The following is a 27,693-nucleotide window of genomic DNA, read 5'->3' on the forward strand; positions in this document are numbered from 1 at the left end:
CAAGGACTATAATAAGCTGTACTTTCAACGTTTCAATAGTCTGTCACCAGTAGTTATGTGTGAAAAGTTACGATAATAAAGAGTGATTATGCAATTTCTATTTAAAAAAATAAAATACAAGCACGTGTTCAACCACTCATTGTTCTTCTTCTCCTGCCCGAGACTTAACGGAATCTAAAACCGTTCACATAATCATTTTTAAGAAAAGGAATTGAATAAAACAGTCATTGTATTTGAACACCATATTTTTTTATACACCATACCTATTTTTCTTTCCAAAATATGTATTTAATATTCCATAACGGCTTAAAGTTCAAACGAAAAGTTTCAGAGACAGAGTCTCTGTAAACCCCGGTGTCTGATATAAACACAATCTGAAGTGTAACCGATTACACCGTAACAATAGTATTGAGTTCACTGTCCTGGTCAGGAAAGTGCTGAGGATCGTGAGAAAGACAATAATCCGCTCATCTAAACAAATTTCTAAACGGGCACTTGTTAGGTTGCTCAATAAACTCAACACCATTAAGTAAGTTTAATGCTTCATAACAGCTTGATCTAAACAAGGACAATCCTCAAAAATGATTTCATAATCCATGAAATATTGAAAGACAATGGCACAAACATTTAAATAAAAAATTATATCCGTTACGTTCGAGATCAATTTAATTGCAAACCTGAAAAATGTATTGAATGATTACTGTATATAAATAGGATAAGACTGACTGATATACATGTAACTGCGACATTAAACTCTCTCTCTTTATAATTTCTGTGATACTATACTCTTTTTGTAATTCTTGTGATATCACACTCTCTTTATTATTCCTGTGATATCACACTCTCTTTGTAATTCCTGTGATATTACTCTCTCTTTATTATTCCTGTAATATTATACTCTCTTTATTATTCCTGTGATATCACACTCTCTTTATTATTCCTGTGATATCACACTCTCTTTATTATTCCTGTAATATTACACTCTCTTGGTAATTCCTGTGATATTACACTCTCTTGGTAATTCATTTGATATTACACTCTCTTTCTAATTCCTGTGATATTAAACTCTCTTTATAATTCCTGTAATATTACACTCTCTTTATAATTCCTGTGATATTACTCTCTCTTTATAATTCCTGTGATACTATACTCTTTTTGTAATTCTTGTGACATCACACTCTCTTTATTATTCCTGTGATATTACACTCTCTTGGTAATTCATGTGATATTACACTCTCTTGGTAATTCCTGTGATATTACACTCTCTTGGTAATTCCTGTGATATTACACTCTCTTGGTAATTCATGTGATATTACACTCTCTTTCTAATTCCTGTGATATTAAACTCTCTTTATAATTCCTGTAATATTACACTCTCTTTATAATTCCTGTGATATTACACCCTCTCCTTATAATTCCTGTAATATTACACTCTCTTTGTAATTCTTGTGATATTACACTCTCTTGGTAATTCCTGTGATATTACACTCTCTTGGTAATTCCTGTGATATTACACTCTCTTTCTAATTCCTGTGATATCACACTCTCTTTGTAATTCCTGTAATATTATACTCTCTTTGTAATTCTTGTGATATTACACTCCTGTGATATTACACTCTCTTTGTAATTATTAAGTCTGATATTTTATTGAATTAGTGTAAAATGTGAAATACGAAATATAATTTTTAGTATCTGTTCCCATTGCTTACGTTTGGATTCTAATTAATATCTTTAAAAATTAGATAGGAATGACACATTGAGTTGTATGTTTCCTATGTAAATTCGTGTGGGTAATCCCATGAAATTACTCTGGGTCATTTGTGACATATTAATTTGAATAACTGACTTCAAACTTTTTTTCATATTAAAATAAGATATTAAGGTTCTTAAGAGTTTTGATACGAAGGATTTCACATCGACTTAAATGACATTTGGAGTTATTTATGAGAACAATTCATCTTCATTAGGCCTAACATGTTTTGCAACTCCTTTGGTTAATTGTTCATGAAAATAAACAATGCAGCAAGTATTGCACCTGGGTTAAAAGAAACCTGGTGAAAATCCTGCATTGTCTCTGTACTCTTCAATAATCATAAATCCATTACTTTTCGCGAGACTTTAATTCCGCAATCATTGAATCTCGCCCCATCCGAGTACACAGCTGTCTATCTGGGTGACGAGATATTAATTTTAGACGTCTCTAAATGAATGCAAAATTCTAAACAATTACATGAATCTTGATTTGATGTCCATATGAACTTGCCGATCTAAATTACAAACAACATATCAGTGATATCAATGTCTAGTCATTGTTTAAAATTCAAATGTATTTGACGTCAAATTGCTATTGTTAGATTAAGGAATTAGGTTTACTTTGACACTTTCTCGACATTACAACTCAAGCCCCAATACCGTGTCCGACATCTATAATGTACAAAATTCCTAGAGAAATTAAGCGGACAGATATTGCTCAAATCATTTTAATATATCTACTGTTAGAGTTTAGTTGTAATTCTGAATGAAATCTCGGATCGAAATACTAGAAATCTGTTGGTTTACTTTTGATAATTAGTTAGTCATTATTATTTTCATTAATTTAATGTTAGAGTGTAGTTGAATGAAATCTCGGATCTAAACACTAGAAATCTGTTGGTTTACTTTTAATAATTAATTAGTCATTATTATTTTCATTAATCTAATGTTAGAGTGTAACTGAATGAAATCTCGATTCCAAATACTAGAAATCTGTTGGTTTACTTTTGATAATTAGTTAGTCATTATTATTTTCATATCTATTTAATTTAGTTATCTAATATATTTTTATTGTATTTTTCCTTCTGATCCAAGGTGACAAATTCGTGTCTACTAGCCCGTGTTATTGCCCTCCTTCTCCATCCCGGAATTATGTTTCAGTCTTGCGCATGCCTGACGAGATTGTTTTTCTTTTTCTTTTATTTTGTCTGTTGTCATATACTACATAGAAATGAATATCTTATTCAATTTCTGTCTTTCAGCTGACTTTTTCCTTGAATGTGTACTGGAATATATCAAAACAGTCGCAACCAATTTGATTTTCAGTTTGAATTAATCTAATAGAGAATAATTATAATCAATTATTATGCAAGTCGAATTAATCAGCATTCCGTGACTATTTAATTTTTCAATCCTTTTTCTTCTATTTACGAAGTTAAAATATTCATTTAGGTTGGTTTTTTTCGATGTGTTTTGTCACCTGCCTTAATAAGTCAGTGAATTTTGAATAAGTAAAATGAAAGTTTTGATTTATTATATTCATTTGCTTTTGTGTACTCATTAATTGATGATTAAAATAGAGCAATTTATCACATCAGACATGAATAATCCTTACAAAATTGGTCATAATGATTTATTTCTCAACTTTTTAAATAAAGAATTAAAAACATTATTACTATATTGATATTATTTCATGTATAAACCATCCCAGGAAGAATCGAATAATGCCGGAAAAATCAAAGCATGCCGTTTCTTGCAAACCGTGCAGACTGTTCACATACCGTTCATCGTTTCTAGCAATATCGAATTGTCAAATTTTCAAGACGACCTGTCCCTTCTTCAGAATGATAAAATATTTACATAGAAATGAAAACTAAATAGAAATGCAAACTAACACTAAAATCAAACTACAACAGCTGATAACAAGCAAAACGTCTACATATTGAAATGATCGAGTGTAATATGGTGCAATACAAAAGTCTGATCGGAACGAGCCTCAAGGTTGAAGTGAGCTAACTAAATCTTACGCTAGATAAAATCTTAGAAAATACATCAGATTTGATTACTTCAGTTGGTCATTCTTAGTGTTTTTTATATCCTTATTTATTTCACCCCGTACCTTCTATTAGTCTAGATCCGACACTATGTATATGTACATCTTTAAACCCCACTGTTACCCCAACCTAGCCAAAGCAACTTGAATACTTATACTTAATCTATTCTATACAAACAAAACCTGTGTTTACCAAGTTTATAGATTGTACCATCGTGGTTCTTAAGAAGAAAAACATGTTAAGTTTTCTTTCCCCCAAAAAGTTATATATACGGGTGGACCCCCCCCCCCCTTAAACAAAATGAGGATGTTTGCATTTAAATTTAACATATTGTACCACTTCGGTTCTTAATGAGGATATTTTCAATGAATTTTCTGTAACAATTTGAACCCATCATGCGGCCCCATTCTATCCCCATGAATCATGGTGTAAATATATTGAATCTAAATCTCAGAAGGATCCTAACAAATCATTTTGATATCTTGGACCCTTCTAGTTCTTGACAATATTTTCGAGGAGTTTTTAACTGACCATTCCTTTGAAAAATCGTGACACCCCCCCCCCCCCCACCCATTGTAGTTCTTGTAAAGAAAATCATCAAACACACCGCCCTATTGTCACTTTTTTCTGAATCATCTCCACTAGAACGAGGACATGGCTCTTAATATGAACAGATTTGAATCCCCTGTATTTAATGATACGATGTGATCAGTTCTGATGAAATGAGTTCAGTTGTTCTTACAAAAGATGCAAAATGTTGAAAGGCCAACAGAACACATACAGATGGCCATTTTTTATTGTCCATAAACTAGGTCATCGAGAGAGAGAGAGAGAGAGAGAGAGAGAGAGAGAGAGAGAGAGAGAGAGATGGGTCATTTCAATAAAAACATATGCTACACTTACGCGCATGCCGTCTGCAGATCTTTCGTGTCAGGTGAAGGTGACTGAACACCCTCCATACATTTACCAACTCCTACCATGTCACATTGTCCCTCGCCACCAGAAGAACCAGACGAACCTAAATAAATCAATTCTGCCATCTTAACTATGCTAACAGAGATGTAAACAAATGCATAAAATCATATTTCGTGATGCCTAGCTGAAGGTTAATACAGATAAATATAGTACGTCTATTTTGATGGCTAAGAATTCCGCCAGAAATGAAAGTAAAATGTAAATATTAGAAATAAACTTCATGTTTGAAAATACATAAGGGTATGAACTGCAACACTTTATATCGGCATGCTTTATATCATTGAAATGCTGAATTGGGACACAAGAGACATACACTGAATCACAAGTGACGAATTATGGCTATGACCAACACAGAATCAATAAGCAGACAATTCATCAACGAACGCTCGCCTGGGGGGGGGGGGGGGGGGGAATTCACACATATAGATTTACATGCAATAATCAATTCAGTTATTGGGAAGTACCTCAAACATCTGGGTCATTATTTCTTGTATCAAGTTGGATACTCATTTACAAGCATATTACGTAAAGTGAGAGCTCTAAATAGAAAAACAAATACAGGTCGGTTGTCTAATGATTTGTTTACTGGGGGAAAGTTCGAAATTTGTTTTGGGTTTGTGCGATAATTCACCTGAAATTGTGCAAGAAAATTTTCATTTAGGTTCTATTTTTGTTCATATTTTTTACTTCAAATGACAAATAAATGATGTAATTCAAAGACATCTGTCGTTTTCAATTTTTCTGCAGTCACGTGAATCCCCCAATTCATGATTTAGCATCGTGTCTACGATTCATGTATCATAAATGTATCATAAATTTTATGATAATAACGTGGTTTTATCAAAAAAGCGATATAAGCATAGCTGCGGCGATCTTTTTTGCCATCAGTTAGATTTTCAACTTTCGTTTTCGCGTCTCCCGATACACACCACCTATGAGCTGACTTTGAAAACAAGTCTACCTTTCTGCTATCTCCCGCTGAGATAAGTTAAGGAACCATTCTAGCCTGATGTTTTATGAGGTTATATGTCAATTCAGTCTTGCAACCAGTCTAATCGTTGACCATTTATTTAGCTGTGGTCGATGTATATACGTAAAACTTACCAAACCCAACTTTACAGAAAGCGGACTCAAAGAAAACCTTTTATCCACAAACGTACAGTCATGTACATGACCTAGCATCCATTTCTCCCTTTTGTCAAGTTTGTAATGGACTGTACATTAAGAAATGCCTTGTAAGTAATAATAATATTGCCAAAGTAAATTCCTATTTCTCATAAATACCAGAATCTACACACTTATTCAGTAGTTTCAGTGCCTTTGATTTAGGATGTACAAGAGAAAAATGCATAGGCGCTTGGGTCTGGATAATTAAAATAAAGACTCGGAAGATGATCTGGTGGGCACTGCAAAAACGTGGAAGAGTGGATTGTGCGTCTGGTGCAGGGGATGTATGACAATGCTCGTAGCTGTGTTCGCGTTGGTGACGGCGACAGTGAGGAGTTTGCTGTGAAGGTCGGACTCCACCAGGGGTCAGTACTCAGCCCTCTGTTTTCATCATCGTCCTCGAGGCTCTTTCAGCGAATTTCGCACCGTGTTCCCTGGGAGGATCTGAATGCAGATGACCTGGTTATCATTACTGACTCATTGGATGAATGTGTCAAGAGGCTCCTGGCTTGGAAAGAAGTTATGGAGAGGAAAGGATTGAGAGTGAATGCGGATAAAACCAAGATCATGATCTGTGGTACAGGTCTTCATCTACTTCAGGACTCAGGCAGCTTCCCGTGTGCTGTCTGTCGTACAGGTGTAGGCAGCAATAGTATTTTCTGCAATGGCTGCAAGCACTGGGTGCACAAGAAATGCAGTGGACTCATGCGCTTCTTTGTGGACCCTAACTTTAGATGCTCAAGATGCAGGGGAACGGCTCGACCTCTTGACGGCAGGCCGCTGAGTGATGTCCATGTTGGTCTGGACAAGTTGAAGGTCGTACGTTCCTTCTGCTACTTCGGAGACATGCTCTCCGCAGCTGGTGGCTGTGACCTAGCAATCACTACGCGTGTGAAGGCCGCTTGGAAGAAATTCATGGAGCTGCCACCGGTTCTGACATCACGCCACCTGTTGTGCAAGACCCTTGGTCGAGGATATAACACTTCTGTACGGAGCGCTATGCTGGGCACTGACCAAGCCAAATCTTCATCGCCTACAGCGCAATGACAGGGCCATGATAAGATAGATCTGCAACATCATGCCTGAAGATATGGCTGCTGTAGGTTCAATTGAATTGCTGGGACGGCTTGGTATCGATGACCTCGTCCTCATCTTAAGGGAAAGGGGACTCCGCTGGTATGGCCATATTGTCAGATCCAGCAATGCAGTCAAGTGCGCTTTCAATATACAAGTTCATTGTAGGCGTAGAGTTGGTCGGCCAATGCTATCATGGAGAGAGATGACGGAGAAAGATCGATGAGAATGGAAGCTCTCTACTACCGATCCTCATGACCGGAAAAAATGAAGATCTGAGGTGAGATCTGCCATGCGTGCAACCAGCCAGATACCTGGAAGGGGGTTCACTAGTGTGGACAATACCCGTACACCTGCACGTGCATAAAAAGGAACCGACAACAACTATAGAGCTATTGAGGAAATTCGGACTATGATTGTGACTTTTTTTACTACATGATGGCGATTTTCAATTTTTTTTTGTAATCTGTTTTGCTTATTATATACTAGTATGCTGTTAAAATATAATTTCATAAACGTTTGAAAATTTATTTCACACTTTTTAGAACACGGTGGGTGAAGTCAATTTTTAAACGTTTATGAAATAATTTTAACAGCATACTGATATATATTATATAAAAATAAATTACAGAAAACAAAAAATCCGCATCATGGAATGGGAGAAAATATCACGATCATAGTTCGAATTTCCTCGATAGGTCTTTAGTCTTTATTTACATTATCCATGACGCGAACGCCTCCGGAAAAAGACATACCGCTGCATAGCGCGCCTAGTTGGTCAAATCCGGCCATCATTGTTTGGAAGGTGGAGTCCGATTCGCAGCCAGCTTTAAATGGTTCCAGACAGGTCCTCAAAGTTCTGAACATTCTACAATAATAACATGTAAGTTATTTCAAACGTACTCTTATTACATCACATTTTGTATGACTTAGCCGTATCACAAATGAAAGATTATGGGTACATTCTATATATAGTGAAACTTCTCCAAACCGGTCCCTCAGAAAACCGGTTCTCCCTGAATATCGGCCGATTTTCAACCTTAATATTTCCTTACAAAGAAAGTCTCACAAAACCGGCCACCCCTGAAAACCGGACATCGGCCACTTTTTAAAGTACAATTGTTAACGAACATGTATAATTTATCCTTATAATACCGGCCACTATTTGAAGACTAGAACATTTTGGCCAGAGGGGTGATTAAGACTGGCCAGGTGTGAAAAAATGACTGACCTACTGGCCAGGTGGGAAATTATCCACCGGAGGTGTGAAAAACACGAGTGGCCTCTATAAGTTCTTTAGTTTACCTGTGCTGTCCAGGGTGCTAATTGGTGCTTATCTAATCCAAGTGACCCTTTCAAATTTCGGTTGGAAATGTTATAAACAGATATCCACGTATTGAATGACTACAATCAATACACCATATTGTTGCACCATGGACATAAGCGGTAGTTAATAAACAACAAACCCATGACTGTTAATGATAATTTTCAATAGATAAATAATTTTTTGGAGGTTTCCATATACTTAAAATTCCTAAGAAACATCACAATTAAAATTATATTTTTACTACTCTACTTTTCAAAAACGTCAAAACAAATTTGTTAACGATATAAACAATGGACGTAACAGAGTTTTTAAAGGTAAGAGGAATTCCAATAATAGGCCTCTGTGTTTTCTTTATGTATCCTGTTATAAATTTTAAGTTAAAATTAGATGATTGCAGCAAGACTATTACTGGTAATAATTACCTGTAGGTACAAGCGGTCTGGTTTGATCTCCACCGATAATTGATCATAGATCCCCATATCAAAGTGAGCAGTACCTACTCTGTGCATTAATTGCAGCAATCAAATGGCTATGTGTTTGTTTTGTTTATTAAAACATAAGCCGAAATTCTACATAAATGCTGCTGGTCTACAGATTTCTATACCTATATCAAATGCAGTTTTATTTAAACGGAATGTATTCCATTATTTATGCATGTCAATGTAAAAATGTTTATTCATGTTTAATTAGTTTTAGTGCTATAAATTGAAAATAAACATGTCAGTAAATTATTTTGTTTTATTTCCAATAGTGAAATAATAGTCCTTGAACACCATCTTATATGGTTTGTGAAATATCTCATAAAATTGAGCTGAAATGTCTCTAAAGGCTAAATCTCGGTATACCGGCCACCCCTCTAAACCGGCCGTTTTTTTCGGTCCGACAGCTGGCCGGTTTAGAGAAGTTTCACTGTACATGTATATGACTGTGTGAATGTCAACTGTTGTTCCACATATTGTTTCTTCGATTCATTTAAAAGATACATGTCTACATAATTAAGTTGTATGTTAACATAGATAAGTTCTATGTTGACAACCATAAGTTGTATGTTGACATAGATAAGCTGTATGTTGACAACGTTAACATAGATATATGGAACGCCATAACTGCCTTATGTGGATGTGTTTCATGATGATATTGTGCTTTTTATTATATGCTGCGATTCTTTCATGATAAGGTGGTGTTTTTTTATTATATACTGTGGTTTTTTCATCATAAGGTGGTGTTTTTTATTATATGTTGTGGTCTTTTCATAAGGTGGTGCTTTTTCGTTATATGCTGTAGTTCTTTCATGATAATGCACCACCTCATTAGGATAAAATCAAAGCTGTAATGAAATGTCACCATCCTAACATAAAAGACCTACAGCATATAACAAAAAAGCACAATATATAAAAGCACCATCTTATCATGAAAGAACTACAGCACATAATAAAAGAGCACCATCTGATCATGAAAGAACCACAGCATATAAAGAAAAAACACCACCTTATCATGAAACGCACCCACATAAGGCATCAATGGCGCTCCATATAGATAGGTTGTATGTTGACATAAATAAGTTGTATGTTGACATAGATAAATAATTAAGTTGTAAGTTAACATAGATATGTTGTATGTTGACATAGATAAGTTGTATGTTGACATAGATAAATAGTAGGTTGACATAGGTAAGTTGTATGTTGACATAGATAAGTTGTATGTTAAACATAGATAAGTTGTATGTTGACATATATAATTTGTATGTTGACATAGGTAAGTTGTATGTTAAACATAGATGAATTGTATGTTGACATAGATAGGTTGTATGTTGACATAGATGAGTTGTATGTTAAACATAGATAAATTGTATGTTGACATAGATAAGTTGTATGTTAAACATAGATAACTTGTATGTTAATGTAATTAAGCTGTATGTTAAGATATTTAAGTTGCGTGCTGGATATTGCACGTTGATGATATTTAAGGTAGCTCCACCCTAGTGTGACTTAGCAATATTAATGGTTGAAAGTGGAAAAACTGTATTAATTTTTACTCATTATAGTTTATAGTTTAATTTAATTGATAAGCAAAGAAAATGTATATGTTGCCATCTTTTTAAAGATGCCAGACATAAAAAATAGAAGTATAGATCAACATCAGAAAATCGCACATTTTCGTAGAACAGAATAATGAAAATAGATAAAAATTCATTAAAATGACAATTTCAATTTTTTTAATGTGAACAGTTTAGAAAAACTGCTAATGTGTAGATATGTATGAATTAACTGTGGATATTAGGGAAATCATTATATAATAGACATACAGTATAGGAAATACCAGCATAGGAGTTACATGTATTGCCCTTGTCAACATTTTCTTTTTCATCATAAATAATTGATTATCTATGGAAAATATAAACTTTTCACTATCAATACTTCACCAGATTTTTTATCTTATCCAGTGAATAAAATTCCACTGATAGATATATTTCTATCATGCGCACAGTTCAATCTATTAAAGATTTTTGCAAAAACCTATGGCATCACATGAGGATCGATCTAACTTAATATTTTTTGGAAAAGAATCCCTATTCAAAAGCGATCACATTTTTCATGCATGTTAACATAAGTTGCATTTTGAAATATGTATGTGGCATGTCAACCTAATTATCTTGCATGTCGGAATAATCTATAGAAAAATAACCTTTTAGGGAACAGAAAGTATGCCAGTATAGGTTTTTAATTACAACTAAAATTGTTGTAACATTGAATATAAGTTCGAATCAGACTACACGTGCATTTCCTGTAATTGCTGATAGGCAATGTTTTAAGTCAGCCCTTAAATCAAGGTACACGTGTATTCTGATTTCTTTTCACTTGTTTCGAAAATATGTCAAAATATAAATCCTAGATACCCGTGGTTGTAAGACATTGGGTTTTTCCAGTTTTGCGTACTGTGGTGTAATTTTCGCCTTAATGTATGCAAAACATTCCGAAGCACGTCATAGTTGACCTGCTGGAACTGGGAAATCCTGTGACCTAGACTTTCATAAGGTTGGCCATTTTAACGATTGATGACATCATCTGACATACATACACTGACAGAGCTCTGAGACTTTACATGTACTCACTCGCACTGGTTGTCCGTTGAAGGTTGTCCACTTGGTATGCACGCGTTAACGCCCTGCATGTTACATTGACCATTAACTGGACCTGAAATACATTAAATCTTTGAAGGTTGTAGAACTATCTTCATCGTAAATAACCGTCACATTACATGTATTATAATCCTCACCCGACAGGTAAGATCACCCTCACCCGACAGGTAATATCACCCTCACCCGACAGGTAAATCAATCCTCACACGATAGGTAAGATCACCCTCACCCGATAGGTAAGATCCCCCTCACCCGACAGGTAAGATCACCCTCACCCGATAGGTAAGATCACCCTCACCCGACAGGTAAATCAATCCTCACACGATAGGTAAGATCCCCCTCACCCGATAGGTAAGATCCCCCTCACCCGACAGGTAAGATCACCCTCACCCGATAGGTAAGATCACCCTCACCCGACAGGTAAATCAATCCTCACCCGATAGGTAAGATCACCCTCACCCGATAGGTAAGATCCCCCTCACCCGACAGGTAAGATCACCCTCACCCGATAGGTAAGATCACCCTCACCCGACAGGTAAGATACTACTCACCCGACAGGTAAATCAATCCTCACCGAACAGGTAAATCAATCCTCACCCCATATGCAAGATAATCCTCATCCTAAAGTTGAGATGATCCTCACCCGACAGGTAAAATAATTCTCACCCGACAGGTAAATCAATCCTCACCCCATATGCAAGATAATCCTCATCCTAAAGTTGAGATGATCCTCACCCGACAGGTAAAATAATCCTCACCCGACAGGTAAATCAATCCTCACCCCATATGTGAGATAATCCTCACCCAATAGGTACAATAATCCTCACCAGACAGGCAAAATAATCATCTTGGAAGAAAATGGCAGAGTTGCCAACAGGAGACAGAAATATTTTACTTCGGATGTCAAAAACATTCCTTCAAGAATCTTAACGTTTTGTTGGAATATTCTTTTATTATAGGACTTATTCATCAAGGTACCCCTACATATCCCTTTTTTATCTTGCATGTTGCCCATTCACTCCTCGTATCATTTCAATAAATCACATCAATCATTCTGATTACTGAGTACTGGTATCATGATTCTTAAACTGGGACCTCGATTCATTGATAGTATCGGTATTTTATAATGTATCATTGATTGTATCGGTATTTTATAGTGTATCATTGATTGTATCGTTATTTTATTATGTATCATTGATTGTATCGTTATTTTATAATGTATCATTGATTGTATCGTTATTTTATAATGTATCATTGATTGTATCGTTATTTTATAATGTATCATTGATTGTAACGTTATTTCATTATGTATCATTGATTGTATCGTTATTTTCTTATGTATCATTGATTGTATCGTTATTCTATGATGTATCATTGATTGTATCGTTATTCTATGATGTATCATTGATTGTATCGTTATTCTATGATGTATCATTGATTGTATCGTTATTTTATAATGTATCATTGATTGTATCGTTATTTTATTATGTATCATTGATTGTATCGTTATTTTATTATGTATCATTGATTGTATCGTTATTTTATAATTTATCATTGATTGTATCGGTATTTTATAATTATTCATTGATTGTATCGTTATTTTATTATGTATCATTGATTGTATCGTTATTTTATTATGTATCATTGATTGTATCGTTATTTTATAATGTATTATTGATCGTATCGTTATTTTATTATGTATCATTGATCGTATCGTTATTTTATTATGTATCATTGATTGTATCGTTATTTTATAATGTATTATTGGTATTTTATCGTTATCTTAAAATGTTTCATTGATACTATCCTTATTATATAGCACTCTGGTCATTTTAAAATAAATCTGTCAGTTTTTAAATGTGGTCTGTCCGCGAATTTTGTCATGAATTGTGAAACTTTTCAGGAATGACATATGGTGACTTGTAGCTTTGTATTATGGTTCATTTTTGTCATTCATTATTTCCGATCGTCACCGGAAGTGAGCAAAAAGTCAGATTTGTGGTTTTGAAAGAAACCTTGCATGAAATGATAGTCTTTTTCTGAGTTAAAAAAAATGCTAGATTTACCTGAAGTTAAAACGGGAACTTTCGGTTTTCAATGAAACACTTTGGAATATTGGTATTTCTCTTTCCTCAGTGTATCTCGCATAGCAATGAACTTTTTGACTGGATTTTTTATTATATTATTGACATTACTCACCTCTAGAGAAACGTCATATACTTTTTTCAAGATCCACCTCCAGTTACCAGTTATGGTCTAATAGAGTTTTTCAAGTCATACCATTTCCACCGGGAATCGGTTCTTCCAAAAATGAATATTTTTCATCGAAGCTTTCGGGGACAATTTCTCAACGCTTAACATGGAATTTTCAGTCGTTTCAATGACTTCCGAAGTGCCAAATAGATTTAGGTGCTTATTAATTCATCTATAGTCGTTCTTCATCAATCGAATAATCCCAGTCAAGATCTTATCTCATCAGAAATAGAAAGGAAGACCTAGACGTAGCTCGCAGCGAGATCGTGTCTAGTTCTTATCATTTGTTTCCTTTTTTGTACGCAGAATTTTTCAGAGACGATTTGGTGGATTTTCTTGAAACTTACTCATATGCTAGAAAGAGGTTATGTTTTTAAACGTTGGTAAAAATTTTCTCTTCCTTTCGTGAGATATGGCACTCTGTTTTCCCCTAAAATAGCTCTTACAAGTTTATCATTTCGGATTCTAAAAATTTCGGTTGAGCATCACTGAGGAGACATTATTTGTCGAAATGCGCATCTGGTGCATCAAAATTGGTACCGTATAAGTTTTACATATGTTCGATTTCCGGTTTTAAAATAAAGTACCCTGGGGTAATCTTAAAACCGACTAAAAATAATCGAGTGAAACACTCAGGGATGATCGATCCATTAATTGTACATTCGTCTTTACAGTTTCGTTCGTTGCCGTCACAAGTTTTTAACTTTTTCTTTTAAATTGAAACCCATACCAGTAATATGTGAATATAACGAGCAGTGATCAATCTAATTACTCCTAAAAAGCAATACAAATTAAAGCGTTGTGCAAACACGAACCCCTGGATATACCATAGGTGGAATCAGGTGCCTAGGAAGAGAACGCATCCCCTGTCGACCGGTCACACCCTCCGTGAGCCCTACATTTTAATCTGGTAAACGGAATTATCCTTAGTCCAGTATATTGGGTATCTTCTGTAGTGTCAAAAATACATGATAAATCAATGGTTGTACACAAAAAGCAAAGTGTCAACATGTGGGTCTGTCACATCCGGTCTACACGGGAAGTGCTTAAAAAATTAAGAGTTTATTGTACTTCTCCGTGGTTTCTTTTGGTATAAATAGTGAGATTACAAATCTAAAGACATTGAAGAGTAATGCCGATTTTTTTTTAAAGAAATCTACTTCCGATCGTTAGATATTTTGTTGAGAAAATTAGACTTTGATTGCATTTCTTTTCAAAGATGAGTGAATGTAGAGACCTGTAAGTTACAGAGATGACATATCAGTAGGTTACATGAAAGGCATCAATGTGTACAATATGAAGGGTACCAAAGTTTCTATTGTTTATTGATTGATTGATGTTTGTTATTGGTGGAAGAGAGAACCCAGTTACAATGTAAATGGGAAGAGACCTCTGACCTTCCGAAAGTAAACTGGGAAACTTTCTCACTTACAGGCGCGAGCGGGATTCAAACCCATGCCGACAGAGGTGAGAGGCCGTGTGATTTTGAGCGCGATCCTCTAACCACTCGGCTACGGAGGCCCTATTGTTTATTGATATTTACCGGAGAATTTGTTAGTCTAAAGAGAAACTCATCTGTGAGACAGAACGGAAGATTTTGTCATTACCTTGGCAATAAGTGTCTAATACTTACTATACTTTCCTGGGCGCTCTTATCAGTTGTGGCCACGTTTAAGTTCATATTGTGAAAAGGGGAAATTAAAGATAATACAAGCTTTATAAAAGAACAAAGATTGCCTCATCAACATTTCGGCGGATGAGTGCGTGCCAATGCATTTTACATGTTTGTGAAGCATTCAATGACCTCATTCGTCGACTATTCACCAGTTCATGTATATGAAAGTATTACAATGATTTTCGGTAATGCATTTATTCTCCTACATATGGAATTACGGGGGCGTCGGAAAGTATTTATCTCTGTGAAGACGAATTGGAAAAGGATGGTGGAGGGGTTCGGACTATTTCACATTTCCACCAGTACCTTGATAATATCATTTCCTTTTGTCATTAACCTGAGGACACAGTATAAAATAAAATGAGTTTGAATATATCTGCTTTTATTTACATTGTATGTAATCATGGATATAGCAAAACGGCACTGATCACATTTTAGCACATATGTACACAATGTATTGTCACTATCTTAGGTCCAATTATCGACGAAAAAGTGTCCAGCTCCGGTATTAACTGTTCTGGGGTCGAAAGAAAACAATTCTTTATTCTTCTTGTCGAAGAACACTTAGGAAATTTTGAAAGAAATGGTTGATCAATGCACGTTAATCCTAACCCCTCCTCCTCTTCTTGAAAATGGAAAGAAAAGAAATATGTATGTGGGACAATAATAATTTCACATTTCCTTTATTTACTTTAAAACACTTTTAGTAGAAAGTCTTCTAGAATTTTTTTTAAAACCCTTATTGACTCGAACCCATAATTTACAGATCAGCAATTGGTCTACTGAGCTATGGAACCCATCTAAACAAAGGTAATGAATAGTGATCAATCACATAACTCTCAAAAGAATACAAAATAGAGAGTTAGACAAACAGGGACCCCTGGATGTATCAGAGGTGGGACAAAGTGCCTAGCAGGAGCATCCCCTATCAACCTGTCAAAATGTATATTTCTTTTACATTTAATTGTCGAGGTTGAGTAAGCATCCCATGTCAACCGGTCAAACTCGCCGTGATCCCTATATCTTGATCAGGTAAACAGAGTTATCCATAGTTAACATCAGTGTGTCAAGAACAGTCTAACAATCGGTATGAAACACGTAAGACAGCATTTAACCCTATGATAGGTTTATTGGCAAAATTGATCGTTATAACGACCATAGAATTTGCAAAATGCTGACTTTAAACGAGACTGGTGGAACCCCTGCATCATCAACTTGTTTGTCAGTAGACTGCTTCGATTTCAAAACTGTCCATACGCAGACGAAGCTCTTGCGTATCGAATCAGTTGAGAGATATAAACAGCATATGCAGGTGATAATGGAACATTGCTACATAAATATTGAAAGATGACAATGGAGAAGCTGAAATCATCCAGTTTGTCATAAAGTTGAGTTGTTAGTTTGCCGTTAATATCTACTTTCAATGAAATGTCGAAGTATGAACCAGAAGTGGAGGAGTCTGTGGACTCTTTTATTTCGAGTTCACAGGGATATATCGAATTGACATATAAATGAAAGTTATTATTAATAGATAAAACGTCGTCGATATATCTAAATGTCAAATTGAAGGCCACGACAAGAGATTTTTTCTTCTCACGTAGAAGTTTTTCTAAAATAAATTCTGCTTCGTATGAATATAAAAACAGATCAGCTAACAAAGGAGCACAATTCGTGCCCCATGGGAATTCCAACAGATTGTTGGAAGACCTGATCACCAAAGACCACGAAGATATTGTCAATGAGAAACTCTAGCATATTTTTTATTTCAACTTCAGAGAACTCGTGCATTGAATCACAGTGGTGTTTAACAAAGTGATTCTTTGGATGACTGATCACTCGATATGAATATTTCCGTTTTCCATTTTTGTTGATAAAGCAACTGCCTATGATGTAAAGAAGTCTAGTCTTTATTTTTTCGTGAGGAATGGTCGTGTAAAGTGTTGAAAAGTCGTACGTTTTGATGCTCTTCGTTTGAGAAAAGTTTTGCGATTTCACGTTTACTAAAAGTTCTTTAGAATTTTTTAGAATCCACATTTGATTTACAGCACTTCAAGCATATGTAGTCGCAAAGTAAGTTTGAAATGTTTCCTTCACAGCTGTTAATATTTTCGTCAGGAGCAAAGATATTGGCTTGGTAGAGCACCTACTGGATTCAGCAATGTATATTTGTTTGTAAGGGTGTTTTGTAGTTTAGGAATCCAGTAAAGTTATGAAAACTCATATGCATTCGATCCATTGACTGGGATGTTAAATTTGTCTAAAACTGAAGTATGGTTTTAAAGAATTTCAGCTTTTGAAAGGGCAGTTGGAGTATAAGTACGATTACCAAAAGTGGAATTAATGCCAAGTTCGTTTAAATACAGTTGTAATAATGTGCCTTACAAACAAAGACAATGTTGTTACAAACTTTGTCAGCTGGAACCAAAACATATTTTAATATTCCTCTTATACTTTTAATCCATTCTGACAATGTATCAAGTTCTTCTTTTTCATATCTACAGGTAGCCCATCGTCTGGCATAATCTTAGACATAATTCAAAATAGAGATGAAGTTCTGTCGCCAATTGAAAGACAGAGGTTCTCTTTATTTAGGACGTTTTAGAATAAGGGATTTGAGATTCTCACTTTCAGCTATATCAACATCACCAGTAATGACATGTCCAGCTGGATTATAGTTGAAAGAAGACGAAGAACAAGAACACGTAGATGGATTAAGTATAAGATGGTCTATATCTAGGATCTGCAATGTTTGTTTATAATTAAATAGTTTGGATGCAATAGTAGAGGTATACTTGTAGGATATACTGAGTGTAGACTTGAAATAAGCTGGAATACACGACTGAACCCTTTTATGACGAAGAATGTTCCTTACATGTATGTTGACGGCAGTTATTCCTTTGTTGGTAAATTTGAGTTTAATACATGCATCATCAATGTTACGACAACAAACGTATTTTTGTTTTTATCAAACAAGCGATGTAAGCACAGCTGCAGCGATTTTTGTTTTGTCACCAGTTGAATTTTCTACTTTCTTTTGCGCGTTTCCTGACAGTTGAATTTTCTACTTTCGTTTGCACGTTTCCTGACAGTTGAATTTTTTACTTTCGTTTGCGCGTTTCCTGATACAAATATTTCATGATTGATGTGTTACATGTTTTCTGCACAGAAACTTAAAATCTTGCGTTCTACATCTATAGGGTAATAGTTATTTGTATGGAAATTAATTAAACCATACCTGTTTTAATTCTGTTTTATCATTAGAGGGGCATAGCCACGATTTGAGCAGCAAATTTTCAATTTTTTAATGTTTATAATGCTTAACTATAGGGTATTTCTACTTTCGCGTTAAAAATAGATTCAGAACTCAGAATTCTTTGTGATGTAAACAAGGCTCGTGTAATGTTTTAGATTTTTCTTTCAATTTACAATAAACAGTTTCTCACATTCCCTTTCGTTTTGAACATGATATTTGATTTTATTAAGCGATCTACATATGTATCACTGTTCGTTAATCATCACCCTTTCATGTAAACAAAATATGGCACGAGATTGTTTACAAAACAAAGAATTATAATCGTAATTTAAATTTCTGTTGACCATTCGAGATATCTTAGTTATTAAGCATTGTACACATTTAAAATGGGACAATTATCTCATTACACGTATTTACGTCAGAAAACAAACACTAGTGAGTCATAATAACGCCCCACTTTTTCAAGTTTATCATTTTTTACCTTGGGAAACACAACATAGTCGCGTTACTAGCTTCAACTTAAAAGTATCCCATTACATGTATTCACGTAAGAAAACACATCAACGTTGCGTCATACACTCGCAGAGATTAACATACTATTATTCTAACGCCTCACACTTCGAATTTCTTATTATTAACGTTAGCAAACATAACATGGACGCACTAGCTCAGACACTTGCGCAGGCAATTATCAGAACCTCATTCAGTTAAGCATTGCGTTATTCTACAACATAACAACACCTCACACTTCATTTTTTTGTAGATTTGCGTGAGAGAACGCAACAAAGTCGCGTTACTAGCTCATACACTCGCGCAGCAAAATATCACACAACCAGTCTAGTACACATTGCGTTATTCCATAACATAACAACACCTCACACAGGTTTCTCATTGATTATGCCAGGGAACACAACATGGTCGCATCACTATCTCATACACTTGCGCAGAAAAATATTATACATCTAATCGAGAAAGCATTGCATTATTCTACGACATAATAACCCCTCCCACTCAAAAGTTTAAATTTTTTTAATATCTACGTAAGGAAACATGACCAAATAACGCTATGTTGATTTAAACTGCGCGAATGTATATCGCATCCGGAAATGTGGGGTATTATAACGTCGTGCTGTGTTCCCTAACGCAAATAATAAGAAACATCAAGTATGAGGCGTTGTTTGTCATAGAATAAGGCAGTGTTTACTTTTAGAGTGCGGTGCAACCGTGTGCCGTATTTTCTCATTATTTACGCAAGGGAATACAAATTATAACCAAACGAAGCAAATCTAAAATTCCTCTTTACAAACAACATGCCGTTGGTCTAACAATGACATTAGATTCTAACAAACACAAAGTCAGATCTACGCAACAAAATACACCCAACACGCTAACGGTACTACACACAACACTCCATGATTTAATGTTACTCAGTAAAAACACGTTAATGTAACTACACGCAACACTCTATGCCTTAACGTTACTGTACACAACACGCTAACGGTACTGCACACAACACTCCATGGTTATACGTCAATAAGTAAACAACACGCTAATGGTACTGCACACAACACTCCATGGTTTAACGTCAATAAGTAAACAACACACTAACGGTACTACACACAACACTACATGGTTATACGTCAATAAGTAAACAACACGCTAATGGTACTGCACACAACACTCCATGGTTTAACGTCAATAAGTAAACAACACACTAACGTTACTACACACAACACTCCATGGTTTAACGTCAATAAGTAAACAACACACTAACGTTACTACACACAACACTCCATGGTTTAACGTCAATAAGTAAACAACACGCCAATGGTACTGCACACAACACTCCATGGTTTAATGTCACAAAGTAAACAACATGTTAACGTTACTACACATAACTCTCAATGGTTTAACGTCACTCAGTAAACAACACGCTAATGGTACTACACACAACTCTCCATGGTTTAACATCACGCAGTAAACAGCACGCTAACGGCACTACACACAACAGTCCATGGTTAAACGTCACTCAGTAAACAACACACTAACGGTGCTACACACAACACTCCATGGTTTAACATCACGCAGTAAACAACACGCGAACGGTACTACACACAACACTCCATTGTTTAACATCACGCAGTAAACAACACGTTAACGGTACTACACACAACACTACATGGTTTAACACCTCGCAGTAAGAAACCCACTAACGGTACTACAAATGTAATTTTTCAAATTTAAGTTAAATCGTGGTGGTCTTGTTTAGAAAACTGTATTAATATTTACATGTAGAAAATACTGACTGTGTATGCTAGGATTATTTTATCTGCAAGATTCGTCCCTGAAAATTTAGAAACATGTGCTTTCAGCCAGAACAGAAATGAAATCATTTTGAAGTGCATCTACATGTAGATTGAATGCAAATGCAGGTTTATTTCTTTTAATTTCATCAGACGCGTTAGAAGAAAAAAAAAACTCTAGAACTATGTAGCTTTGTTTTTATTGATATCTAAATCAATATATGAATCCGGATATGAGTTATGTAATGTTTTTTCGCGACCATATAGATATTGATACTACCAATCGAAAAATAAAATGTTTATACCTTTGTCTTAAAATTGCAAATAACACTTATCCATAAGAGAATACTGACATTGTATCATATGAAATAAAACCGCAACACGAATTTCACTGATTTATAAATACTAATATTACTAATATTGAATAAATTTGAATTTGAGATGTCGACGTACAGTGGTATGACTATTTTCAGTATATATCTACGAAATGAAAATATGTATGCATCAGTTACCCTGAAGCCTTAAAGTAATCATTATGGCATCTTCCAGAAAAGTTAAAACACATATATGCTATAGTCCTGCAATACATGCATGCGATTTTTCTGAATACATGCATTTATACATGTATATTCGTGAATAAAGTTCCTATGCTTAATAACAATCTTGGTCTACATGCTTTTGTTTTGTGATTTGGTTTACCATTCCTTACACTGTGTAAATGAAGGAAAACTTGGTAAGGGGTGTAGTTCTACATCATACAATCAATATACATGTGTAGCAACGTAAAATGTAATAACCAGGCATATATTGTCATTTTTCAGAGGGGAAGGGTCGATGGGGGTGGGGGGGGGGGCAACCGGAAGAAAACAATGGAAAATTGGAATCTTCAAAAAACTTTGCCATACAAAATGATGATTTTTTTTTTAAAAGATGAATAAAAACAACAATAAAACGATACAAAAAACCCAAACAAACCAAGAGTTTTGTCCGATGTTCAAAGCCCTAACTCGTGGGAGGGGAAGGTTTGGATGAAAGAGCCTTTTACTTTGGATACCTCAAAACCCCTACACTTCATTTTGCTCAATCGTTGGAGGTTGGGGTGAGATGGGATGGATAGAATCCTCTACTATTAGTGCCTCATAATTTTTTCTTACCCAATCTTCATTTTCTTAAGTGGTGGGCGTATTTTATTATCGTATCAGAAATTTCAAGCTGGGGTCAAGTGGGAGTCACCCAATATATCTTTTACATGTATTTGCATTACAAAATGACAAATTAAAAAAAATTGTTAAAGTAGACCTATACTCGGCCTACGTCACCATCAAATGTAAATGTGGAACCACGTTTCCGTTTTCCGAAATGTGATATTTTACGATATCCGAATTTGATTTTTACATGAATATCCGATATCAATTCCTTCCACAAATACATGGTACGCTCGTGTAAAAAAGAAAAGTTCACATTTTGCTGCTTCAGTGACCACAGATATCGTAATTGTGTTCGCTGCTACATTCTTACAGATATTGACACAAGCTTCAAAGATCAGCTGCAAATAATATGTTTTATTTCACCGACCGTAATGGATTTGTCATTTTTTCCTCATCCTCTCTCCTTTTTCAAAATTATTGGGTCGGCATCTATTAGTTCCTTATTGAGATTGCATCTACTTAGACCGGCGTAAGTGGTGTACGTGTACATGTACATATATCCAATTTATGTACATGTACAAATGATTTCATGACCTGTAGAGATTCATATAAAACTTTGTCTCATGATATAAGATATATCCCACATTACACGTATACATTAATCATATAAGCAAAATCATCAAAATTCAGTTTGTTACTTTCGTTTTACATTTACATTGTACAAAGCCTCTCTAGAATATTTTTTTTCAGATAAAATGTTAAATTTCATTGTAAACCATGTGTATCTTATAATAGTTATAGTTTAGCATAGTTCAAATTATTTATCCAGGTTGTAAATATGCTCAAACTTCATATGTCTTACGAAAATATTATGATAATGTACAAATTGTATAATTTTTCAAGATATTAAGGGGGTGTACTTGTTGAAGAGCTGATAGCTTCTAAAATAATATGTCAACATATGATTTTCTTACTCAAATCCTTATTCTAAGATAATAATCTGTGAGGTTCAAAGGTCATGCTTGTTGAGTGAGGAGGTGTTCACAGGGATCTCCTGTTATCTTGTGAAATTAAGTTATTTACAGTGTTCTTTATAAATTGAAGATTGTGTCAGATGTTAATAGCCCGTTTTTCTTTGATGGGGAATGTTTTTCATGTAAAAAAAAAAAAAAAAAAAAAAAAAAAACTTGTGGAATTTGGATTTATTTAACTCTTTACCAAAACTTGTGTGTATCTTTAGTAGTGTTCAACCAAGTTCAGTCCTCTCTATCTGTGGACTAGGCACCTGCAGTACAGTGTTTCAATATTACAATGACCACACAGGAAATAAAGGATACAACAACTGGTAAAATCCAAGAGACTCTTAAGAAACTTGTGACCAAAGAGGATATAAAAGATATTGTGAAGAGGTAAACGAGTAAATAAAGAATGAGATGGAAGAGGAGATTAAGGAGATGAAGGAGGATATTATGGAAGAACTTAGAACACACTTGGAGGCCTACAAAGCTCAGCATGGTGAGTAACTTATTGTTCAGAGGGGACCTCTCACCCCTAAATAAAAGACAAAACAAAAATTCTCTAATGAAAAGTGAGAAGTAAATAACATATCAGTCAACCAGATCATCGTTTGAATCTCTCTCTCTCTCTCTCTCTCTCTCTCTCTCTCTCTCTCTCTCTCTCTCACCAATCCCATACACTCGTACAATGTTGTATATGTAAATTATATGATCATGCGCAATTAATGTACCTAAATGATTTCCCGATTTACAAATCTGCAACACACATGCCAGTAAAGCATACGGTATAAGGATTCATGCACAATTCAGAGTAAATATTCTACTCTGATACTATCCCTGATTGAAGTTAGCTGATCGGCACGGACTAAGTGTGTCGCGGTCTGTACAAGTGACAACGTGTTTACTGTGGAATATAAATGGAGTTTATTGTTTCGTTTCTTGGATTATGCAAATAAAGGGAATTTTACTTCTACTTTAGTATTTTCGACAAGTGTACACGTACATCTGCTGTCCTTTACAGATTTTGCAACTAGACCCATGTAAATAGTCGTCCGCATTCGATGCGTTTTCATGGCGAGCATACATGTACATGTCATGTGCATAAGTTACAGTAGTATTTATGCATTTACATGTTGCTTAAAGTGAGTGTAAATGGTATAAATTTTTATGCCCTCTGCTTATTCCATTCTATCAATAGATAATAGATAAAATATTTCTCCGTGTTTTTGAAATAAATTTGACATCTTTACTGCGACTGTACATGCATTCACGTAAAGAAAAGCCATTCTAAAATGTATCCAAAGCTTTTATAATGATTTACTACAGTACAATATCTTTACTGTAATTTTGAGCACTGCGTGGTGTGCTAAAGCATGATTTCATTCCTTTGTGATGTCCTATACCTTAGTATCGGAGATGTACGTGTTACTTGTCGAAGCTACCCGCACAGGTAAATCGAAAACACTGATGTGAAGTGAAGCGTAGCAAACCTCGTCCCCTTATATACCATGCAAACCCTGATACATATAACAATAGAATATTCATCAAATAGGAGATAAACAGAAATATGGCGGACACAAAGAATTCTACGATATTTAACAATTCGTGTCAGCTTTAATAAAAAGATATAGACGGATTTAGTCCGCACATTTAAAACGATTTTTCATATTTCTTACCTAATACGTGAATAATTATGAAACCTATTTCCAACATAAACTTAGAATACATGTTGTAATTCATTACAGTGGTGCACAGTTGGCTGACAAGCTGATGATCCTAAAATATCCGCACAGCCGCTTTGCTGTGTGACGGGGATTTTCGAAGGGAATCATGTGCTTGACGCGGAAGAGAAAAGAGTCGTGAATATTCATGAATACACTACAAAGAGAAGGGAAACGAACATTTAAACAATATGCGATACTTATCAAAGTTTAACTCCTATGATAATTGAACGTATCTCTTCGGTTGCACACGAAGGACAAAAACCTAAGCTGTTTTCCGACCGTTCTATCTCTGCCATTTTGAAAATCTGAGATTTTATTCAAATCCTGACTGTTCAAATTAAAGAAAACTCAAGTTAAATTTGAGATTTTCTCAAGAAACTACGGAAGCCCATTTAGGACCTGTCAAAAATATTTTTTGAATTTGAAATAACGAATTCAAGAATTCGTTATTACAGATTTAATTTGCTATTTCAAACTTTTGAATCCGTTATAACGGATTAAAATTTGTTATAACGAATTTGTTGAATTTGTTATATCACATTTCAAAATTTGTCTTAACGAATTAAAATTTGAAAACACGAATTTAGAAATTGTTGTATCAAATTGTCAAATTCGATATAAAGATTTATGAAAACGTTGATATCAAATAGAGTTTTTAATTCATTAACTTGGATTTTAATTCGTTAAAAGGAATTCTAATACAATTTGTTAAAACAAGTAATTAATGAAATGTAGTTGAAGGAAGATGTCGCAAGATCAGGCACCTGTTCTTTCCTCTGGTATATCCAGGGGTTCGTGTTTTCGCAACTCTTAATTTTGAATTCCTTATATGAGTTATGAGATTGACCGCTGTTCCTTATTTTCACCTTTTCATCAATACATTTTTTTAATTCGTTGTAACGAATTAGGCAATTTGATATAATGAATTTCAGAATTTATTATTTCAAATCTAATATGTTATTTCAAATTTTGAAATCTATTATTAAGAAGTTTATAAATTTGTTATAACGAATTTAATCCGTTATAACGAATTTTAAAGTTTGAAATAAGGAATTAAAATCGAAATAACGAAATCTGAAATTCGTTATTTCAAATTAGAAATCTATTTCTGAGAGGTCCTAAATGGGCTTCCGTAAGAAACCTAAGGTTGGATTCTATGAATAGCATTAACAATAACATGGGACATTTGGCTAATTATGATAAAGGACTTGTGTAGTGCTTCTAAGATCTGCTAGGAGGGAAATTCAAGTCTTTTTAGATGCATTGTTTCCTAGTTTTTAAATCCACACTTTTTAAAGACAGCAGGTTTATAGATGTATAATATACACTTCTGTGAATGCAATCCTTTTGCATACCAGACAACCAAACACAACTTTGGTGTAAGTCAGGCAAGCTTGTCGGGCAGCCGGCGTTTAATAACTTTATAACAAATATACTACATGCATGGTAACTGAGATGAACAAGTTTTATGCAAGTACTGAATCAAATAACAAAATGTCAAGAAACCCCCCATCATTGACGGTAAAAACAGCCCAGGAAAACCATAGATAAAATATTGGAAAAAAATATGGAAACCTGTGTCCGAAAGCAAGTCTAAGGGTGAATATCGGATCTTATCCATAATTAAATATAATAATAAAAAAAAATTGTGCTACGTACACTTCGTGAAACTGGCTTAGAATGACCTTACTCATGATATCGACACTTTATATAGGCCTTCCTATAGTCACGCCTTGTATAACTACGCATAGGCATTCGAACACGTTCCTGTAATACAACGTTTTCCCGCTATTCTTCGAAACGTGGGAAAACTACCGCATAATATACACTTCTGTGAATGCAATCCTTTTGCATACAAGACAACCAAACACAACTTTGATGTAAGCCAGGCAAGCTTAGAATAAATGTCCAAAAGTTAGCAGTAGATTAAATATATAGGAAATAAAGACCTAGCTAAAATATATGCATGATAATATACTGATAAAAACTAACTGGAAATGAAGCCCATGTTTGATACACACACTCACGTATATAATATATAAACATAGTCACAATCCTAGCTTTTCTTTGAAACAGAGAACCTGCTCTCTACACTGTCTTTTACATAACCATCCTTGGACGAATCTGACGTCCATCTACCATGTTTCTTCCAGCAACGCTCATTTACATTGGAATTTGCGGCAGCTGTCGTCCCACCTGAACGCAAAGAATGTAAACCAATATTAATATTTCCCATAACAAATTTAAGCTTGGATAAAAATGCACTCTCTTGCGCGTGTGTAACTAAGCTGTTTGTCTTTATAAATCAGCTTTAAACCATCCTTTGATTTAAATAAAAAATGATCTGAAGAAATATCTATAGTTCCTAATGATTGATACGTAACGTTGAAGCATACTGACTGGACAAGCTGAACTAAGGCCCGAAGCAATTAGAATTTCATTCCACTGTCTATATTTATCGGTTTTGCTTTTGTTAATAAATATTTTTACATATCCATCCATGAAGGTAATGTCTGAACAACGAAGCGAACTTAGTTCATCGAAGCGTAGAAATCCAGCAAAAGAAAGTAGAATCATGTACAAATCGCGCATTTCCGACAAATTGGTGCTGTTAAAATGTAGATCACAAAGTAAAATTAAATCGTTGACTGTGACAATTTCCTTTTTGGTAACTCTAGACTTATTATGACGCTTGGAAGACTCCACTAAATTCCGCAAGAAGGGATGTTCGGTCGGATCTTCATGGCCCAATATAGAATGTACCCACTTTATAACAGATAAAGCGCTAGAAATCACATGAAAAGAGCATCCAATATTCAACAAATGTGTGAAA

At 34.8% G+C, this 27,693-nt stretch overlaps 1 protein-coding gene across 2 annotated transcripts in view; it reads right to left on the minus strand.

Moving 5' to 3' along the window:
• Positions 1-27,693, minus strand: part of LOC125678925 (uncharacterized) — a 158,675-nt gene that overhangs the window by 49,360 nt on the left and 81,622 nt on the right. The window contains exons 1-4 of one of the 2 annotated variants that reach the window (XM_056156521.1): positions 24,813-24,990; positions 11,462-11,543; positions 7,778-7,890; positions 4,710-4,824 (exon numbers count right to left, since the gene is read on the minus strand). The exons of the other annotated variant lie outside the window; for it this stretch is intronic. Coding sequence (XP_056012496.1) covers positions 4,710-4,824; positions 7,778-7,890; positions 11,462-11,543; positions 24,813-24,876 — 374 coding nt within the window. The 5' untranslated portion in view covers positions 24,877-24,990. Of the gene's footprint in view, positions 1-4,709; positions 4,825-7,777; positions 7,891-11,461; positions 11,544-24,812; positions 24,991-27,693 lie in introns of those variants that run through there. 2 annotated transcript variants of the gene reach the window in all.

The sequence above is a fragment of the Ostrea edulis genome, chromosome 2 (genome assembly GCF_947568905.1).
Source record: "Ostrea edulis chromosome 2, xbOstEdul1.1, whole genome shotgun sequence".
NCBI classification, from domain to species: domain Eukaryota; kingdom Metazoa; phylum Mollusca; class Bivalvia; order Ostreida; family Ostreidae; genus Ostrea; species Ostrea edulis.